A 17,298-nucleotide genomic window follows, 5' to 3' on the forward strand; every position below is an offset into this window, starting at 1 on the left:
TGGGGCAAAAGCCAAGAAAATGCCTTTGTAAAAGCGAGAAAATTGTCATGCTCAAACAAGCTGCTTGTGTTGTATGATCCATGTAAGCGTTTGGTACCAGCATGTGCTGTGTCGTCGGGTGTGCATTGCAACAAGCTAATGATTTCGGGAAACTTTAACCGGTTGCTTAGGCATCCAGGAGTCTGTCTAAGTCTGAGAGAGCCGACAGCACAATTGAGAAACAAGCGTTAGCGTGTGTTTATGGGGTTAAGAAAATGCATCAATACCTGTTTGGGCTAAAATTCGAATTGGAAACTGACCATAAGCCACTTATATCCCTGTTCTCCGAGTGTAAAGGGATAAATACCAATGGATCAGCCCGCATCCAGAGATGGGCGCTCACATTATCCGCATACAAGTATGCCATCAGCCACAGAAAACTGCGCGATGCTCTCAGTAGGCTGCCATTACCCACCACGGGGGTGGAAATGGTGTAGCCCGCAGATCTAGCCATGGTTATGGAAGCATTTGAGAGTGAGCAATCACCCGGCCGATCAAAACCTGGACATGCCAGGACCCCTTATTATCTCTAGTCAAAAGCTGTATGCTTCACATGAGCTGATCCAGTGTCCCAGTGAAAATGCAGGAAGAGATAAAGCCGTTCCAGCGGCGCAAAGATGAAATGTCTATACAGACAAACTACCTTCTGTGGGGCAATTGAGTAGTGGTCCCCAAGAAGGGCAGAGACACCTTCATCAATGACCTCCACAGTACCCACCCAGGCATCGTAATGATGAAAGCGATAACCAAATCCCACGTGGTGGCCTGGTATCGATGCGGACTTGATGTTCACAGGTGTAATACATGCTCACAGTTAAGCAATGTACCCAGGGAGGCACCGCTAAGTTTATGGTCTTGGCCCTCCAAACTGCGGTCTAGGGTACACGTCAACTATGCAGGCCCGTTCTTGGGTAAAATGTACCTTGTGGATTGAATGAGATAATGTCGGCTAGCACGTCCGCTGCCACTACTGAAAGCCTGCGGGCCAGGTTTGCCACACACAGCCTACCTGATGTCTTGGTGAGCGACAGCGGGCCATGTTTCACCAGTGCCGAGTTCAAAGAATTCATGACCCGTAACGGGATCAAACATGTCACATGTGCCCCGTTTAAACCAGCATCTAATGGTCAGGCAGAGAGAACAGTGCAAATCATCAAGCAAGAGAGTAACTGAAGGCTCACTACAGACTCGCCTATCCAGAGTTCTGCTTAGCTACCGCTCGAGACACTACTCACTCACTCGGATCCCACCTGCTGAACTGCTCATGAAAAGGGTACTTAAGAGAAGGCTCTCGTTAGTTCACCCTGATCTACATGAACAGGTAAGAGAGCAGGCGGCTCCAAGAAAGTGTATACCATGCTAGTGCAAATGTGTCACGCGAGATTGAAAACAATGATCCTGTATTTGTATTAAATTATGGACAAGGACTTCCTATTCATAAATCCATGCTGACTCTGCCTGACCAAACTTTGCTTTTCCAAAGTCCTGTCACTGTTTCTTTGATAATAGACTCCAACATCTTCTCACTCACAGATGTTAGGCTAACTGGTCTATAGTTTCCTGCTTTTTGTCTGCCTCCTTTTTTAAATAGGACCGTACATTTGCAGTTTTCCAATCTGCTGGGATCTTCCCAGAATCCAGGGAACTTTGGTAAATTACAACCAATGCATCCACAATCCCTGCCGCTACTTCTCAAGACCCTAGGATGCAAGCCATCAGGTCCAGGGGATGTATCCGCCTTTAGTCCCATTACCTTACTGAGTACTGCCTCCTTAAGTGATTGTGATAAGTTCCTCCCCCGCTATAGCCCCTTGATGATCCACTGTTGGAATATTGTTTTACCGTAAAGACTGATACAAAATATTTGTTCAGAGTTTCTGCCATCTCCATGTTCCCCATTATTAATTCCCCGGTCTCGTCCTCCAAGGGACCAACATTTACTTTAGCCACTCTTCTTTATATACTTACTTTTGCCATCTGTTTTTATATTTTGTGCTAGTTTATTTTTAGTCTATCTTCCCTTTCTTAATCATTTTTTGAGTCATTGTTTGTTGGCTTTTAAAATCTTCCCAATCTTCTGTCCTCCCACTAGTTTTGGCCACATTGTATGCCCTTGTTTTTAAATTGGATACCGTACTTTATTTCTTTAGCCACGGATGGCTATGTTTTCTCTTACGCCCTTTCCTCCTCACTGGAATATACTTTTCTTGAGAGTTGTGAAGTATCTCCTTAAATGTACACCACTGTTCAACAACCGTCCTACACTTTAAAGTGGACTGGGAAAATAGATTATAGCTAACTCAGCCCTCATACCTTGATAGTCTCCTTTATTTAAGCTTAGTATGCTGGTTAGAGATCCAACTTTCTCATCCTCCATTTGAATTTGAAATTCAATCATGCTATGATCACTCATTCCAAAGGGATCCTTTACTGGGAGATTGTTTATTAATCCCGTCTCATATCACAGGACCAGATCAAAGATAGCCTGCCCCCTGGTCGATTGCGTTACATACTGCTCAAGGAACCTACCCCTTATGCACTATGAACTCTTCAAGTCTACCCTGACCAATTTCATTTGTCCAATCAATATGGAGGTTAAAATCACCCATGATAGAAACATAGAAAATCGGTGCAGGAGCAGGCCATTCAGCCCATGATTATTGCTGTTCCCTTTTTACAAGCCCTCACTATTTTCTGGTTTATGCTCCGACCAAGAGTTACTACTGTTAGGGGGCCTATAGACTATGCCCACCATTGATTTTTCCCTTTATTATTCTTTATCTCCACCCAAACTGTTTCAACATCCTGATCAATATGTTTCTCACTATTGCAGCGATTCCATCCTTTATCAATAGAGCTATCCCAGCTCCTTTTCCTTTCTGTCTGTCCTTCCGGATTGTCAAATACACCTGAATTTTTAATTCCCAGTCCTGGTCACCTTGCAACCACGTCTCTGTAATAGCAATCAGATCATACCCATGTCTCTCAATTTGTGCCGTCAACTCATCTATTTTGTTACAAATGCTACATGCATTTAGACAAAGTGCCTTTAAATTTGTTTTTTCCTGCTCGTTTCCTCTGCTTCAAGCTCACTTTCTTTATTTTTGCTTTCTAATTCCAGCTTTACTCCCCTCCCTACTGAATCTATTTTCAGATTCCCATCCCCCCCCCCCCCATGCAGGATATTGGTCCCAGCTCTGTTGAGCTGATACATACTGAGGGGGTAATTTTAAATTAAAATAAAAATGGAACATGCTGGAAACTCTCTCTTCAGATGCTGCCTGACCTGCTAAACAGAGCTAACAGTTCAGGTTATTTAACAGAATTTTAACCTGAACAGGCAGGTGGGAAATTGATGGGATCGGATCAACTGCTTTCTTGACACTCCATTTCAATGGAAAGTAAAATTGGGTGAGGCGCAAAATGAGTGACTGATTCAGTTTCCTGCCGGGCAAACTAGATAGCAATTATTTGACACAATTATTGAGAGCCCTGTCCACATTTGTGTACTAGACTTCCTCCCAAGATCTTACCTGCAAGCAGTTATGCCCACTTAGTGTTCAGTGCCACAGTAGGGGCACCAGCTAGGAGGTGGATATTGGATCTTGGTGGAGGGGAAAAAATGGAATGCAGAAGCAATATGGGGCAGGGGAAAGATATGGATGGAGACATGCTTACCCCACCCCCCCCCCACCAAAAAAAAACTTGCTTGCACCTTCACCACTTAAAGTTTTCACATACCTAAATGAAGGAATGAGAGGTATGCCTACAGCTCGAGTTATGTTCCAATGTGCCCTTTCCTCTGGTGGAGGAATGCAGAAAAAGCAGACACCAGTCAATAGAGTTAGACCATTTAGGAGTGAAATTAGGAAGCACTTTTTCCTCACGAAAGGGTGATGAAAATCTGGAACTTGCTCTGTCAAAAGGCTGTGGGTGCTGTGTCAATTGAAATTTAAGATCGAGATCAATCACTTTTTGTTAGCAAGAGCATGAAGGCATTATGGAGCAAAGGCAGGCAAATGGAGTAGACATACAGATCAGTCATGATCTGACAATGGTGGAACAGGCCAAGGGGCTGAATGGCTTACTCTTGTTCCTATGTTTTTGCATGCCATAGCACTTTTAGTCACAGGTATTCAAGTTCTCAGGTTGCGTTAGTTCTCTAGGTTAGCACATGCGGTCCAATCCTCAGCTTTTGTTTATATTTGATATAACCCAATATTAGTTACATCGAATCAGTCACCCTGTGAGTTCGAAAGAAAACCAGATATTAGCAGCAACACAAATCAAGACGAGTCAATTTTAATGGAAACCGACTTTATTAAGTAACTTTTAATATCAGAAAAATAAAACTCTTATAATTCTCTTTACAGCAAATATATATCAGTGCTTTGGCCACATTAAGTTAAAGGCCCTTTATCATAAAATATATGGTTTTAAACTTTACTCAATAAATTCAATTTATATCCCTATCACTTCCCTACATATACATAACAAACGAGGTGTAGTAAAATTAGCAAATACTAAACTATTGGTATGTTTTTGCCATTCTCAGTTTGTGTGGATTTTGTTTTTGTTTAAATAGAAATAGTACACACTTGTGTGTAATTTCCTTGGCTTTTCAATCGTAGTGTACAATGCAGTTTAAAGTTTTACCGATACAAAATACATGCTCAGTGAACATTCGTTCATTATCTATTCCAAGATGGCAACTAGTTTTAATTTTAATACTGACATCAACTAGTCTACAAGCAAAAATTAGCAGTGAAGTTACGCATTACATCATAGATGCCGTCAAGGCAATTCTCATACTGAAAAAACCTCGAAATAAAAACCTTTAGTTTTGTAAACTTTGAATACGAAATGTAACTTTTCAAGTGGAAATAAAAATAAAATTGTATATCTACTAGATGAATATATCTATATTTACAAGTACAGAAGTTAAACTTGCCCTTGTTGAGTGGAGAACAAAAACCATTTTTGTATTTTGAAGAAATAATGCTGTTGTATGGCAGTAGGAAAATAAATCTACTAGACCTCTGCTTTTCCCTTTTTAAACAATTTCCCCCACCGCCAATCTTCTCCCCTTCCCTCATTAGTAGGTGTTGGCTGTTTGCCAGGGGTTTGGACCCTCAGATGCCGGTTGCTTCCCGACATTTCACCCAAGTAGCGTTCAATTGTGCGAGAGCCTTCACAGTGAGTGTAAGCAGGGTGTTAAATTGCAGGGAATTCTGGTTTGCGTAACTGCAATCATGAACCAACAGTCCATCTCAGCAACCCGGGGATGCCAATCTAGTGTCCCAAATGCCACTCCTGCTGGAATCAGTGAACTCAGCATAGACAGATTGAACATGGGACCTTCCTGCTCTGTGGGACACAACTACTCACTGAACTGCTGAGCTCTGCATTAGACCTCGATCATGGTTTTGCTGCATCTACATTATTAAGCATACAAGGATCAATTTATTCAAGTCAAATTAATTTATTTAAGTGATTTGTTGTCCCTCCCCTAATTTTCTTCTTGCATCCTGCTCCAAGGTAGGAGGGGCGGGTTGGGGGGGGGGGCGGGAAGAAAGAAATGGTCTGCAATGCAAACTTACCCCATCTGCTACTCAAAGTGCAAAGGTATACATCACTTCCATATTGCATTTAAAAAGGAAGTTCATCGAACTGATGGTTGATAAGCAGTGCTGGAACAAAACTGCAAGCCTCTGATTAGGACTCACCGGGCTGCATACTTCAGAACAGCTCAATATTTCCAAGTTATTTTCATTCAATTTATCACCAGAAATGGTTAAGCCTTTCACTACTGGTCCACTTATTTGAAATGTAATTTTGTTGGCTGAAAAATAAAAAGGATTTATATCCAATTTGCTTTTATAACAATTACATGGCATGGCCACCTTGACAACACAATTAAAATGAGATATTTGGGAATTAGAAAACAGTGGTACAGCCACGCACATCTGTTCCAGGAACAGGAATGCAAAATAAACTCCAGGAAATGTTAGGGGAGTGAGTGTAAAGTGCTAACCTAGATTTCACAGTTTAACAGACCCATCCCTCCAACTAACTGCCCTGTGAAACAAGTCTGTCATCACTATTAACAAAGTGGAGCAGATACCTCTGGTTAACCAAGAACAGAGGCATAAGCCCATAAAGCAAGGATCACTAAGAGACCGTTTCGTTGGGAGGGAAGAGAAGAGCAAAAAAAACCTCAAATGCTACAAACCTAGCAAAAAAATGCACCCAGCGATAAACAGTTTTAAAAGAGGACTGTTGTATAAAGACACCCCAGCACATGGACAGTTTAGTAAGACACTTGCATTTTGGGGCTATACAAGGTCGGGGGGAGAGGAAGAGGGAAGCATGCACAATTTGATCTAAATAGTTACATAATTGTCTGGCTAAAAAGATAAGCAAGTTGTTACATCACTCCCAAGCTGAGTGTAACATTTATGCAAGAGGTTATAGAATCTTAGAGAGCTTATATTGTAACTGGAAATATTCATTCGTTTTTAAGGGTTTGATGGAGAAAAAACTGGAATGATTACAAAAAGTGAACATATTGCATTTACTATTTCTGCTGCAGGAGGCTCACGAGTTTAGAAAGCATATTCTCTTGGGGGGTCTCCCACTTGGCTGAATTTCCAAAAGTACACCTTCCCATCTCTAGACAGAAGACATTCCTCATCCTGAACTGAGGAAGATTTGATATACACATGTTGATTTTGTAGTGGTATGGATTTCAAACAGATATGGATATTTGATGGCATCATTTTGGAATTTTCCCAAGGACATATTTAGATCATAATGCATCCCATTTTGATCAGTTACAAAATTAGACAGCATTCCATATTTCTCCATGTGCTGCCAATGTTAAAATTCTCATTGACCATAAACTTCATTACACCACATGCAAAATCTATTTCAGTCTTAAGCAAGCTAAATAGATTGACTAATGAATGTTCTGCTGATGAATCAGAAATGGAAGGTTTCAGCAATGAAGACTACCAGATAGGTGTCCAAAAAACTGGCGGTCACAAAACAGGAGGTTGGTTGCAACCTATTACAGGTGCAAATCAGTCTGGCCCATTGTGCCCATAAGACAAATTGGACAGTGATCCCTAGTCAAACATCTGGCAAGTCTGCATTCTTAGAAAAAAACAATCTTACAGGAACAGTTAGTTTGTCTTAAACCAGAAACACCGGTTTCATCAATCCATCCATCAATCTACAAAGAGCTGTAACTAAAACCATGGGATAGTCCACCCTCCCCCAATATCCAAACTCTTAACAATAAATGTGAAGATATGTGGCTCAACTCATTCTTTACACATTGGTCCTGCTGATACCATTCAGCCACCCCAAATCCAGCATCTTTATGGGATCATAATGGGTACAAGTGTGTCTAAACCAATTCAATTTCAATAGTTACCTAATTCTTGAGAGAATCAGCACTCAGTGTGGAAATTAAACTGTTTTGATTTTTTTTAAAAAAAGGAATCAAATAAAAAGCAATGGAATTTTGTTTTCCACAGGTTACACAATAAAACCAGTAAAGCCAAATTGCAATTAAAACAAAAGTGGTTCAATTAACCCTTTTTTTTTTAAATACAGCCACCAACTCTTAGAGTTACCATGCAACAGAAAAAATTGTAATTACCACTGCCAAACCAAGTAGTGGTTCTGCACCAACTAAATTTAACACCAAATGATATGATAGTGTTTCAATCACTGGTTTTACCTATTCCCAAAGCTACCCTTAAAGATCTGTAGATTCAGGTAGTTCAGAACTCGAGATGTTCCGGACAGATCAGTACTATAGTTTAAGCTCATAGGTAACCTGGCTGAATCTTGATAGCATGGAGTGTGGCAGTTTGAAAATCACGGACCAGAAATTAAATCTGCAAAACATCAAAATCCCAGCAAAGTACTTTTTGCAGTTTCCTTAATGGAAAAATGAGGGAATTCTGAACTACGCTACAAAATGAACGTGTGGCTTAATGTGGTGGCGGGGTATAGGTCAACACCCCTGTAGTTTTGATTCTTCATCTGACTCGTTACCAATCCTGGGTAGCAGTAAGAAACACCAAGAGGTTTCCCCTCAGAGGGTGGTCACCAACACTAGATGCTTCTGAACACCTTACAAGATAGCATCAAGGAAGAAAGGTGGTTATTGCTCACTACTGACCAGTTTGGGTAGGTTGACGTGATGAGAACAAAAAATAAAGATTTTATGGGGAGAGAAAGTATCAAGAAAGAACAAGTCACTGTGTGGTCTCCTACGGGCATAGAGACATAGTATGGTTAAAGAGGTTGAAGCTGTCATTCCTGAACAAGTGGCTATATCCAAGGTTGCTGAGGTTTTGAAATCTTCAATAGAAGGGTTTTGCAGCAACCGCGAGGGGAGGTGGCATGACACTGGTTGAGGTCCACCTGAAAATCACTCAGTTGTTCCATTAGCCAAATGCTTCCCCACAGGGAATGAACCAAGAATGTAGAGTCTCACTCTCGGAACACTGACGCACCATCCAGCAGCTTGGGTGCAGATTGTTCGCCAACTTGACTGAAAATCAAGACCCAAAAGGAAGGATGATGAAGAGCTCACCATCTTCCTCATTTCCCCCACCCCACCAAAGCAGTCCATAAATATGAAAACCAAGAGTTGCCCCCCCACCCATCAAATATTTAAGGGGCATTTCTCGATTTTTCCTCACAGTAAAAGCTTGTGTTCATGCATCCTGCACTTAATCTTGCCTCAGTTATAGACAAGCGGAATGTGTTAGACACACACAAGACAATTAATACAATACACAAGGCTATAACCTGCTTGGTTCAATTTGGTTCACAGGTGTGTGATAACCACATCACATTTCCCATCATAAGCACAATTTATTCAACATTTTTTAAAATGTTACGTAATAAAACAATACTTGGGAGTGGGGGAGGAAGAGTGGAAAAACCTTTCACAACTCACTAATGAGTTACCAGGTCTTCCACCCCCACAGAACAACAAATCTCCTTCAAATATCCTCTAGTATATAGCCAATTTTACTCGGATGCTTCACGTCCATCATACTACTTCTATCAGTTTTCTTAAGTCCTAACTTTGCCTTCCTTGTGCCCATTTTCATTGCTTTCCTTAAAGCTCTTGCTGGGGTAGAGTTCCATGGGTGCCAGCAGCCCTGTGGTACCTTACCCAAGTGGACACATTTCACATTTAAACTGAGGGGGGAGGGGGGAAAGAGGGGAGAAAATCAACAAGCTATTAGACCTGTTAGAGGGTGTCACAACCTCATCCAAACGTTACATACTTTCCAATAGGAACAACTAGATAAAGTCAGGAATGGGAACAATGGGTGATTTTGCTTTAGTTGGCACTGAAGCCAGCTGGAGCACCCTTACTGCCGCATTGGTAGAGTTCAGCAAATTTGGCAGAGACTGGTAATCAAACTGGAGGCTGTATATCCAGAACATACATCCCTCTAGAAAAGGGGAACTGAGTGGCAAAGCTTAAAATTAAACAAAAAGCTCAAGGGCCACTTTTGCACTGTTGTAAGTACATTTCAAATCCTGCATGTATATTCTCAAATAAACTGACCCATCTTGTATTGTGATCCATGAAATGAGTTTGCTTAACAAAAATGGTATTACCCAACTTATTTAAATTTACAGAAAACCCGTAGCCTAATCCTACGAATCCAACTACATAACAGTCACATTTTAGCATTAGGAAGTTTTCAGACAAGTACCAACGTACATTCTCCCCATCCTTGCCCAATTACCACCCTCCCAACCCTTCGTGCCCATTTACCACCCTCCCAAGTAGTCCATTGAGTTAAGAGTAGATGCGAATGGCCTGAGTAACAGGTGTGTTGCACACTGGACACTTTGGCTCTTCCTTGTCGCAGATTCGGTTGGCACACTCCATACAGAAATGGTTGTGGCCGCACGGCACCAGGGCGGCAATCACTTCACTTTCAAAGCAGACCACACAATCGCGTTTCCCCCGAGCCATTCCAGAGCCAGACGAGTCAGTGGGTGACCCGGAAGTAGTGCTGCCATTGGAGGAGGAGTAGCTTGTACCATTGGAGAAGGCAGAGATGTATACTGGAAGCCCAACTTGACTGGCCATGTTCAAGGGGTCACTGCATGGCCTTCTGGCAAGGGGGAGCTCTATGCTTTCCATAAAGGTTGGTGATAGGCGAGGGGTAGTAGGTTGACTGTCACAGGCTATTGTGCCAGTTGTCGATTCATTACCGAAGCCAACAGGATTTGCCTGTTCGAATGGACACCAGATCACAGACTGAGGCGTGGCTGGAAGGGGGTCAAAGGCTGGAGATTCAAACCCCAGATCTTCAGAGCTCATGGTTGCGACCGACTCTCCAAACCAGAAACCACCTGCGCTGAATGGACTGGTTGGGCTGAAGTCAGCCATCTGGTTACTTCCAAAGTAGGAATCGGTTGATCCGCTGCCGAGAGAGCTCGAGCTGTCATTTCTGTAGCTGGAGAGAAGTCTATTGCGGGCAGGAGGAAGAGAGTTCATCTTTCCCCACGTCGACTCGAATCCGCTGCTGTCGAAACTCACGTCTGTGCCGTTGGAATGGAAGTCGTTTTCTTCATTTATTTCTATGTAGTTGCCAGTACGAACAGCAATGTGCGCTTCGATCTCTTCCCTGGCCCGGTCTACATTTTCAGGCATGCCCGTCACTTCAAACACTGGCTCTTTATCACGGCTGGGAGTGACTATGTATGTATGGGTTTGTTGCTGAATGCGCTTAATTGTGGCCCCCTTGGGCCCTACCACCAGACCCACCACACGGTAGGGCACTCTGACCTGAATGGTGGTTTGCCCAGGCAGATTTGGGGTGCCAGGTACAGAGAGGCCCGCTATTCCAGGTGCAACCCCAGGCACTGCTCCACTTTTGTTTCGAGATGCTCGTATCATTGAGAAGTGTTCTGCAGCTGAAATGATCTCTCTTTTAGCCATAGCCACGTCCTCCTTCCTTCCCGTGACGACAAAAATAGGCTCCTCTCCTCGAACTGGAGTTTTGATGTAAGTGTTGGTTTTTGCTCTCAGTGCCTTGATTTTGCAACCTTTAGAGACATTTGGGGGGGGAGGGGTGGGAGGAGGAAGGAGAAAGAGGAAGAAAAAATTAGTTAGTAAAACATCCAAGTATACAAAGAAAGATATGCAATCTGCATTTGCAACACAAACATGTTCATCATAATTAGCTTTCCCCAAACAGCATTTTCTGGTATTTTACACTGCATAATCTTAAATTAGGATCAGAGATTTTGAATTTAGAAGGTATTATAGGTGTAGGATTTCATAAAATACATAGTCCACACAGAAATGTTTCAATTTTAAAAAGAAATGATTGTAACCCTTAGTTTTTATCCCCACACAGGACATGGAAACACCATTTAACATTTTCCAAGGCGGCAGCAGGGGGGGGGGGGGCGTGTGTGTGGAGAGGAGAGAAACAAGGGGATATTTTAAAATATAAAACTCAGTTGTTACAATTTGGAATGCACTGCCTGAAAAAGATTCAACAGTAACTTTCAAAAGGGAATTAGATATATACTTGGTAAGGAAAACTGTGCAAGGCTATGTGGATAAAGCAAAATAGGATAGCTCTTTTGAAAGTAATGTAGTGGTGCAGCCCACTGATGTCCCACTGCGTGGCACAACAGATTGGTCATGCACAGGATATACCACCAATCCACAGACTGTTGGGAGGCACTGCTTTCCCTGCAGGGAGGAAAATCCTGCCAAACTACGTGCCTCTTGTACACACACCTTCTAGCAGCTGAGCATGAAGCAATATTCACCCTGGAACTCCTTGCCTGTTGATTCGTGATTGGAGATCACCAGAAAAAATACATTTTCCAAATGTTCCACAACACAATGTTGTACGGTGGAGAAATTAAACTTCAAACTCTTGCCATCAACCTGCGAGATGCAAATACTTCTTCCTGCTGTGCATTTCTCATTTCAATGTGACACAAGTCCAGTTCATTTAGCAGAAAGCCCACTCTATCCAGAAAGCACTGCAGGAAGGAACTATTTGTTTAGTGGTCACAACGTTGCACTAGCCCACAGCCCTAAAAAGTAACCTCGAAAACTCCTCCCAGACGGAGCCTCAAACGTGACACATTTATGCATGTCTGACTCCAAGCAGTTCTGCTGTCTCTATCTCTGAACTGGCCTGCTGGAGTGAGGCCAGCACATGTAGCAAAGAACTAATGATGGTGGAAGTGTGACTAGCCTCAGGGTAGTAGTAAATGCAATTGGATGCCAACACTGCACTTTGCTTTATCCCAGATGTACAAGCAGCAGCTTCCTGTGCAGTTTATTAATGGAAAACAACTCCCTCCAAAACACCTGTTCTGGAAAATATTCGAGCAGTTTTAATTTCTGTTGTGTTGGGAGTATTTGTAATCGTTAGTGTTACATTAGCCCCACCTTTTCCTGGTTCACTGTTACTGTACAGATTTAAATTACAACATTTTGCTCTGCAAAATGGACGTTTAAAAAAGATACAAATCACCACCCATCACGAAGCGATTAAAATTTTCCACAGGCGTAGACCCTTCACATTTGATGTGCTGCCACTAAAGACATGACGACCTACCACAGAAGAGGGTTTTGTTACCTCCCTAGCAGCAAAGTGGTGATGGTAGTACAGTACAATGTCGAGAATCCGACTGTCCGAAAACTGGAATTGTCTGAAAACTGGACATTTTTTTATGGCAGCCAAGATGGCGACGAGGGATGAGGAAACCTGTAAAAACCGCAGTGCCAGGGGGCCGCGAGAACCAGTGGATCAGCGGGTGTGAGCAGCGCCAACAGCAAGGTCCGAAAACCGGCAAGGTCCCAAGGTTGTCAGATTTCAGACGTTGTACCTGTACTCGTTTACGCCCACCATTTTACTCTGGCCATGGATGAGATCTCATTCCATTCATGCAGGTCGCAAATGTGATCTTCACAATGCTGCCTTGTAGTACCACCCTCCTGACATCGGGGAAAATCTACAGCTAGAATAACAAGGTTGTGTTTTAAACTTTTGACCCACTGAGCATATCCAAATCCTGCACATTTGAGGTGGGGGAAATCACAGAAATTTACAGCACGGAAGGTCGGCATTTGGCCCACTGTGTCCGTGCCGGCAGAGTTATCCAGCCTAATCCCACTTTCCAGCTTTTGGTCCGTAGCTTTGTAGGTTACAGCCCTTCAAGTGCATATTCAAGTACTTTTTAAATGTGTTGAGGGATTCTGCCTCTACGATCCTTTCAAGCAGTGGGTTCCAGATCCTCACCACCCTCTGAAAAGATTTCCCCTCAAATCCCTTCTAAACCTCCTACAAATCTATGCCCCCTGGTTGTTGACCCCTCTGCTAAGGGAAATAGGTCCTTCCTACCCACTCCTAGGTCCCTCATAATTTTATACACCTCAATAAGGGCTCCCCTCAACCTCTTCTGTTCCAAAGAAAAAAACCCAGCTTATCCAATCTTTCCTCACAGCTAAAATTCTCTCCAGGCAATATCCTCGAAGATCTCCTCTGTACACTCTCTAGTGCAATCACATCTTTCCTGTAATGCGGTGATCATAACTGCCGCAGTACTCTAGCTGTGGCCTAACTAGTGGTTTATACAGTTCAAGCATAACCTCCCTGCTCTTGTATTCTATGCCTCAGCTAATCAAAGGCAAATTTTGAGAGCTATCACACAAAGTTTGACACCGAGCCACATAAGGAGATATTAGTAAAAAAAAAGCAAAATATTGCAGATGCTGGAAATCTGAAATAAAAGCAGAATGCTGGAGATACTCAGCGGGTCAGGCAGCATCTGTGGAGAGAGGGGCACAGTTGATGTTTCAGGTCGATGATCTTTCGTCAGGTTATCAAACTGAGGCGTTGGCTCGGTTTCTCTCCACAGATGCTGCCTGACTTGCTGAGTATTTCCAGCATTTTCTGTTTTTGTACAAGGAGATATTAGGAAAGGTGATCAGATGCTTGGTCAAAGAGATAGGTTTTAAAGGAGCATCTTGGAGGAGAGAGATGTAAAGAAACGGAGAGATTTAGAGAGGGAATTTCAGAGCTTAGGGCTTAGGCAGTTAAAGGCACGGCCACCAATGGTAAAGTGATGAAAATTGGGAATGCGCAAGAGGCCAGCCATCTTGGAAGGATGCAAGGCTGGAGGAGGTTATAGCAATAGAGTGGGGCGAGGCCACGGAGAGATGTGAAAACAAGGATGAGTATTTTAAAAATCGAGGCATTATCGGCTCAGGAGCAAATAAGCACCGGGGTAGACGGGAATTTGAGAGAGTTAAGATTTGTGCAGCAGAGTTTTGGATGAGCTCAAGTTTACAAAATGGTGCAAGATGTGAGGCCAGCCAGGAAAGCATTGGAATAGCCAATAGGGTTTAGGGCTTACACCATACCATCATATGTTTTGATCATATCTAAGAGGGAGCATGACATGTGTTTCTCTGTTCCTTTTTCATTACATTCCAGGCCTCTTCGTATTATATATAATGGAGGCCCCGACCTGCGAGACCACACTGCGATGTGCGCGCGCACTAGGTCCATGCAGCAGAACAGATCTACAGTTGTCTTGGGTAATCCTTGCCACTGGACCAAGACCTAACTCTGTCAAGTCCGTGTGGTGGCTGATGTGCAACGGCCACCATACGTTAAAAATATCCACCCAGACATCTTCCACCCTTGAGGATATAGTTTGGGTTCTTCAGTCGAAACACCTTTTTTTGGCGTAGAAGCAAGTCATCCTCATTTTGAGGGACTGCCTATGATGATGATTAATAAAAGGCATGTATACTCTATGCCTTAACCACCTTATCTACCTGTCCTGCTACTTTCAGAGAAAGTAGTTCTGTATAGCTGAAATTCTGAACCCGCTAAAGAAAATATTCAGCGTTTTTGTGACAAAAAACATTTATTCAACAGCCCCTCCCAAACACACAACGAGAAAGATAAGGGTAGCAGGTACATGGGAGCACCACCACCACCTCCAAGTTCCCCTCCAAGCTACACACCACCCTGACTTGGAAATATATCACCGCTCCTTCATCGTCGCTGGGTCAAAATCCTGGAACTCCCTCCCTAACAGCACTGTGGGAGTACCTTCATCACACGGACTGCAGTGGTTCAAGGCGACGGCTCACCACCACCTTCCGAGGGAAATTGGGGGTGGGCAATAAATGTTGATCTTGCCACATCCCGTGAACGAATTAAAAAAAAACACTGGTTCATGGAGAAGCAGAACTTTCTAGTTTGGATGCAACTTTTGTCAAAGATTGATCAGGTGTGCTGAAACATTTATATTTATAGATACGCCCATCACTTTTGAGCAAGTACTCCCAACACCTACATAAGAACATAAGAATTAGGAACAGGAGTAGGCCATCTAGCCCCTCGAGCCTGCTCCGCCATTCAACAAGATCATGGCTGATCTGGCCGTGGACTCAGCTCCACTTACCCGCCCGCTCCCCATAACCCTTAATTCCCTTATTGGTTAAAAATCTATCAATCTGTGATTTGAATACATTCAATGAGCTAGCCTCAACTGCTTCCTTGGGCAGAGAATTCCACAGATTCACAACCCTCTGGGAGAAGAAATTCCATCTCAACTCGGTTTTAAATTGACTCCCCCGTATTTTGAGGCTGTGCCCCCTAGTTCTAGTCTCCCCGACCAGTGGAAACAACCTCTCTGTCTCTATCTTGTCTATCCCTTTCATTATTTTAAATGTTTCTACAAGATCACCCCGAATCCTTCTGAACTCCAACGAGTAAAGACCCAGTCTACTCAATCTATCATAAGGTAACCCCTCATCTCCGGAATCAGCCTAGTGAATCGTCTCTGTACCCCCTCCAAAGCTAATATATCCTTCCTTAAGTAAGATGACCAAAACTGCACGCAGTACTCCAGGTGCGGCCTCACCAATACCCTGTACAGTTGCAGCAGGACCTTCCTGCTTTTGTACTCCATCCCTCTCGCAATGAAGGCCAACATTCCATTCGCCTTCCCGATTACCTGCTGCACCTGCAAACCAACTTTTTGGGATTCATGCAGTTTCATGCACAAGGACCTCCAGGTCCCTCTGCACCGCAGCATGTTGTAGTTTCTCCCCATTCAAATAATATTCCCTTTTACTGTTTTTTTTCCCCCCAAGGTGGATGACCTCACATTTTCCAACATTGTATTCCATCTGCCAAACCTTAGCCCATTCACTTAACCTATCTAAATCTCTTTGCAGCCTCTGTGTCCTCTACACAACCCGCTTTCCCACTAATCTGTGTCATCTGCAAATTTTGTTACACTACACTCTGTCCCCTCTTCCAGGTCATCTATGTATATTGTAAACAGTTGTGGTCCCAGTACCAATCCCTGTGGCACACCACTAACCATCGATTTCCAACCCGAAAAGGACCCATTTATCCCGATTCTCTGCTTTCTGTTAGCATGGATCGAGAATTGGCTGGCCAATACATTTCCTCTAACTCCGCATACCTTTATCTTCTGCAGTAACCTTGTGTGGCACCTCATTGAATGCCTTTTGGAAATCTAAATACACCACATCTATCGGTACACTTCTATCCACCATGCTCGTTATATCCTCAAAAATTCCAGTAAATTAGTTAATCATGATTTCCCCTTCATGAATCCATGTTGTGACTGCTTGATTGCACTATTCCTATCTAGATGTCCCGCTATTTCTACCTTAATGATAGCTTCAAGCATTTTCCCCACTACAGATGTTAAACTAACCGGCCTATAGTTACCTGCCTTTTGTCTGCCCCTTTTTTTTTTTAAAAACAGAGGCATTACATTAGCTGCTTTCCAATCCGCTGGTACCTCCCTAGAGTCCAGAGAATTTTGGTAGATTATAACGAATGCATCTACTATAACTTCCACCATCTCTTAATACCCTGGGATGCATTTCATCAGGACCAGGGGACTTGTCTACCTTGAGTCCCATTAGCCTGTCCAGCACTACCCCCCTAGTGATAGTGATTATCTCAAGGTCCTCCCTTCCCTGTGACTAGCAATTTTTGGCATGGTTTTTGTGTCTTCCACTGTGAAGACCGAAGCAAAATAATTGAAGGTCTCAGCCATTTCCACATTTCCCATTATTAAATCCCCCTTCTCATCTTCTAAGGGACCAACATTTACTTTAGTCACTCTTTTCCGTTTTATATAAAGCTTTTACTATCTGTTTTTTTTGTTTTGCGC

General features: G+C 43.1%; 1 protein-coding gene across 1 annotated transcript in view; it reads right to left on the reverse strand.

Annotated features, from left to right (window-relative positions):
• Positions 1-4,400: 4,400 nt before the first annotated feature.
• LOC139238865 (RNA-binding E3 ubiquitin-protein ligase MEX3C) overlaps positions 4,401-17,298 on the reverse strand; it is a 38,029-nt gene continuing 25,131 nt past the window's right edge. Inside the window, 1 exon segment of the mRNA XM_070867503.1 lies at positions 4,401-11,139. Within this exon segment, the coding sequence (XP_070723604.1) occupies positions 9,881-11,139 (1,259 nt within the window). The 3' untranslated portion in view covers positions 4,401-9,880.

The sequence above is a fragment of the Pristiophorus japonicus genome, chromosome 2 (genome assembly GCF_044704955.1).
Source record: "Pristiophorus japonicus isolate sPriJap1 chromosome 2, sPriJap1.hap1, whole genome shotgun sequence".
Taxonomy (NCBI): Eukaryota; Metazoa; Chordata; class Chondrichthyes; family Pristiophoridae; genus Pristiophorus; species Pristiophorus japonicus.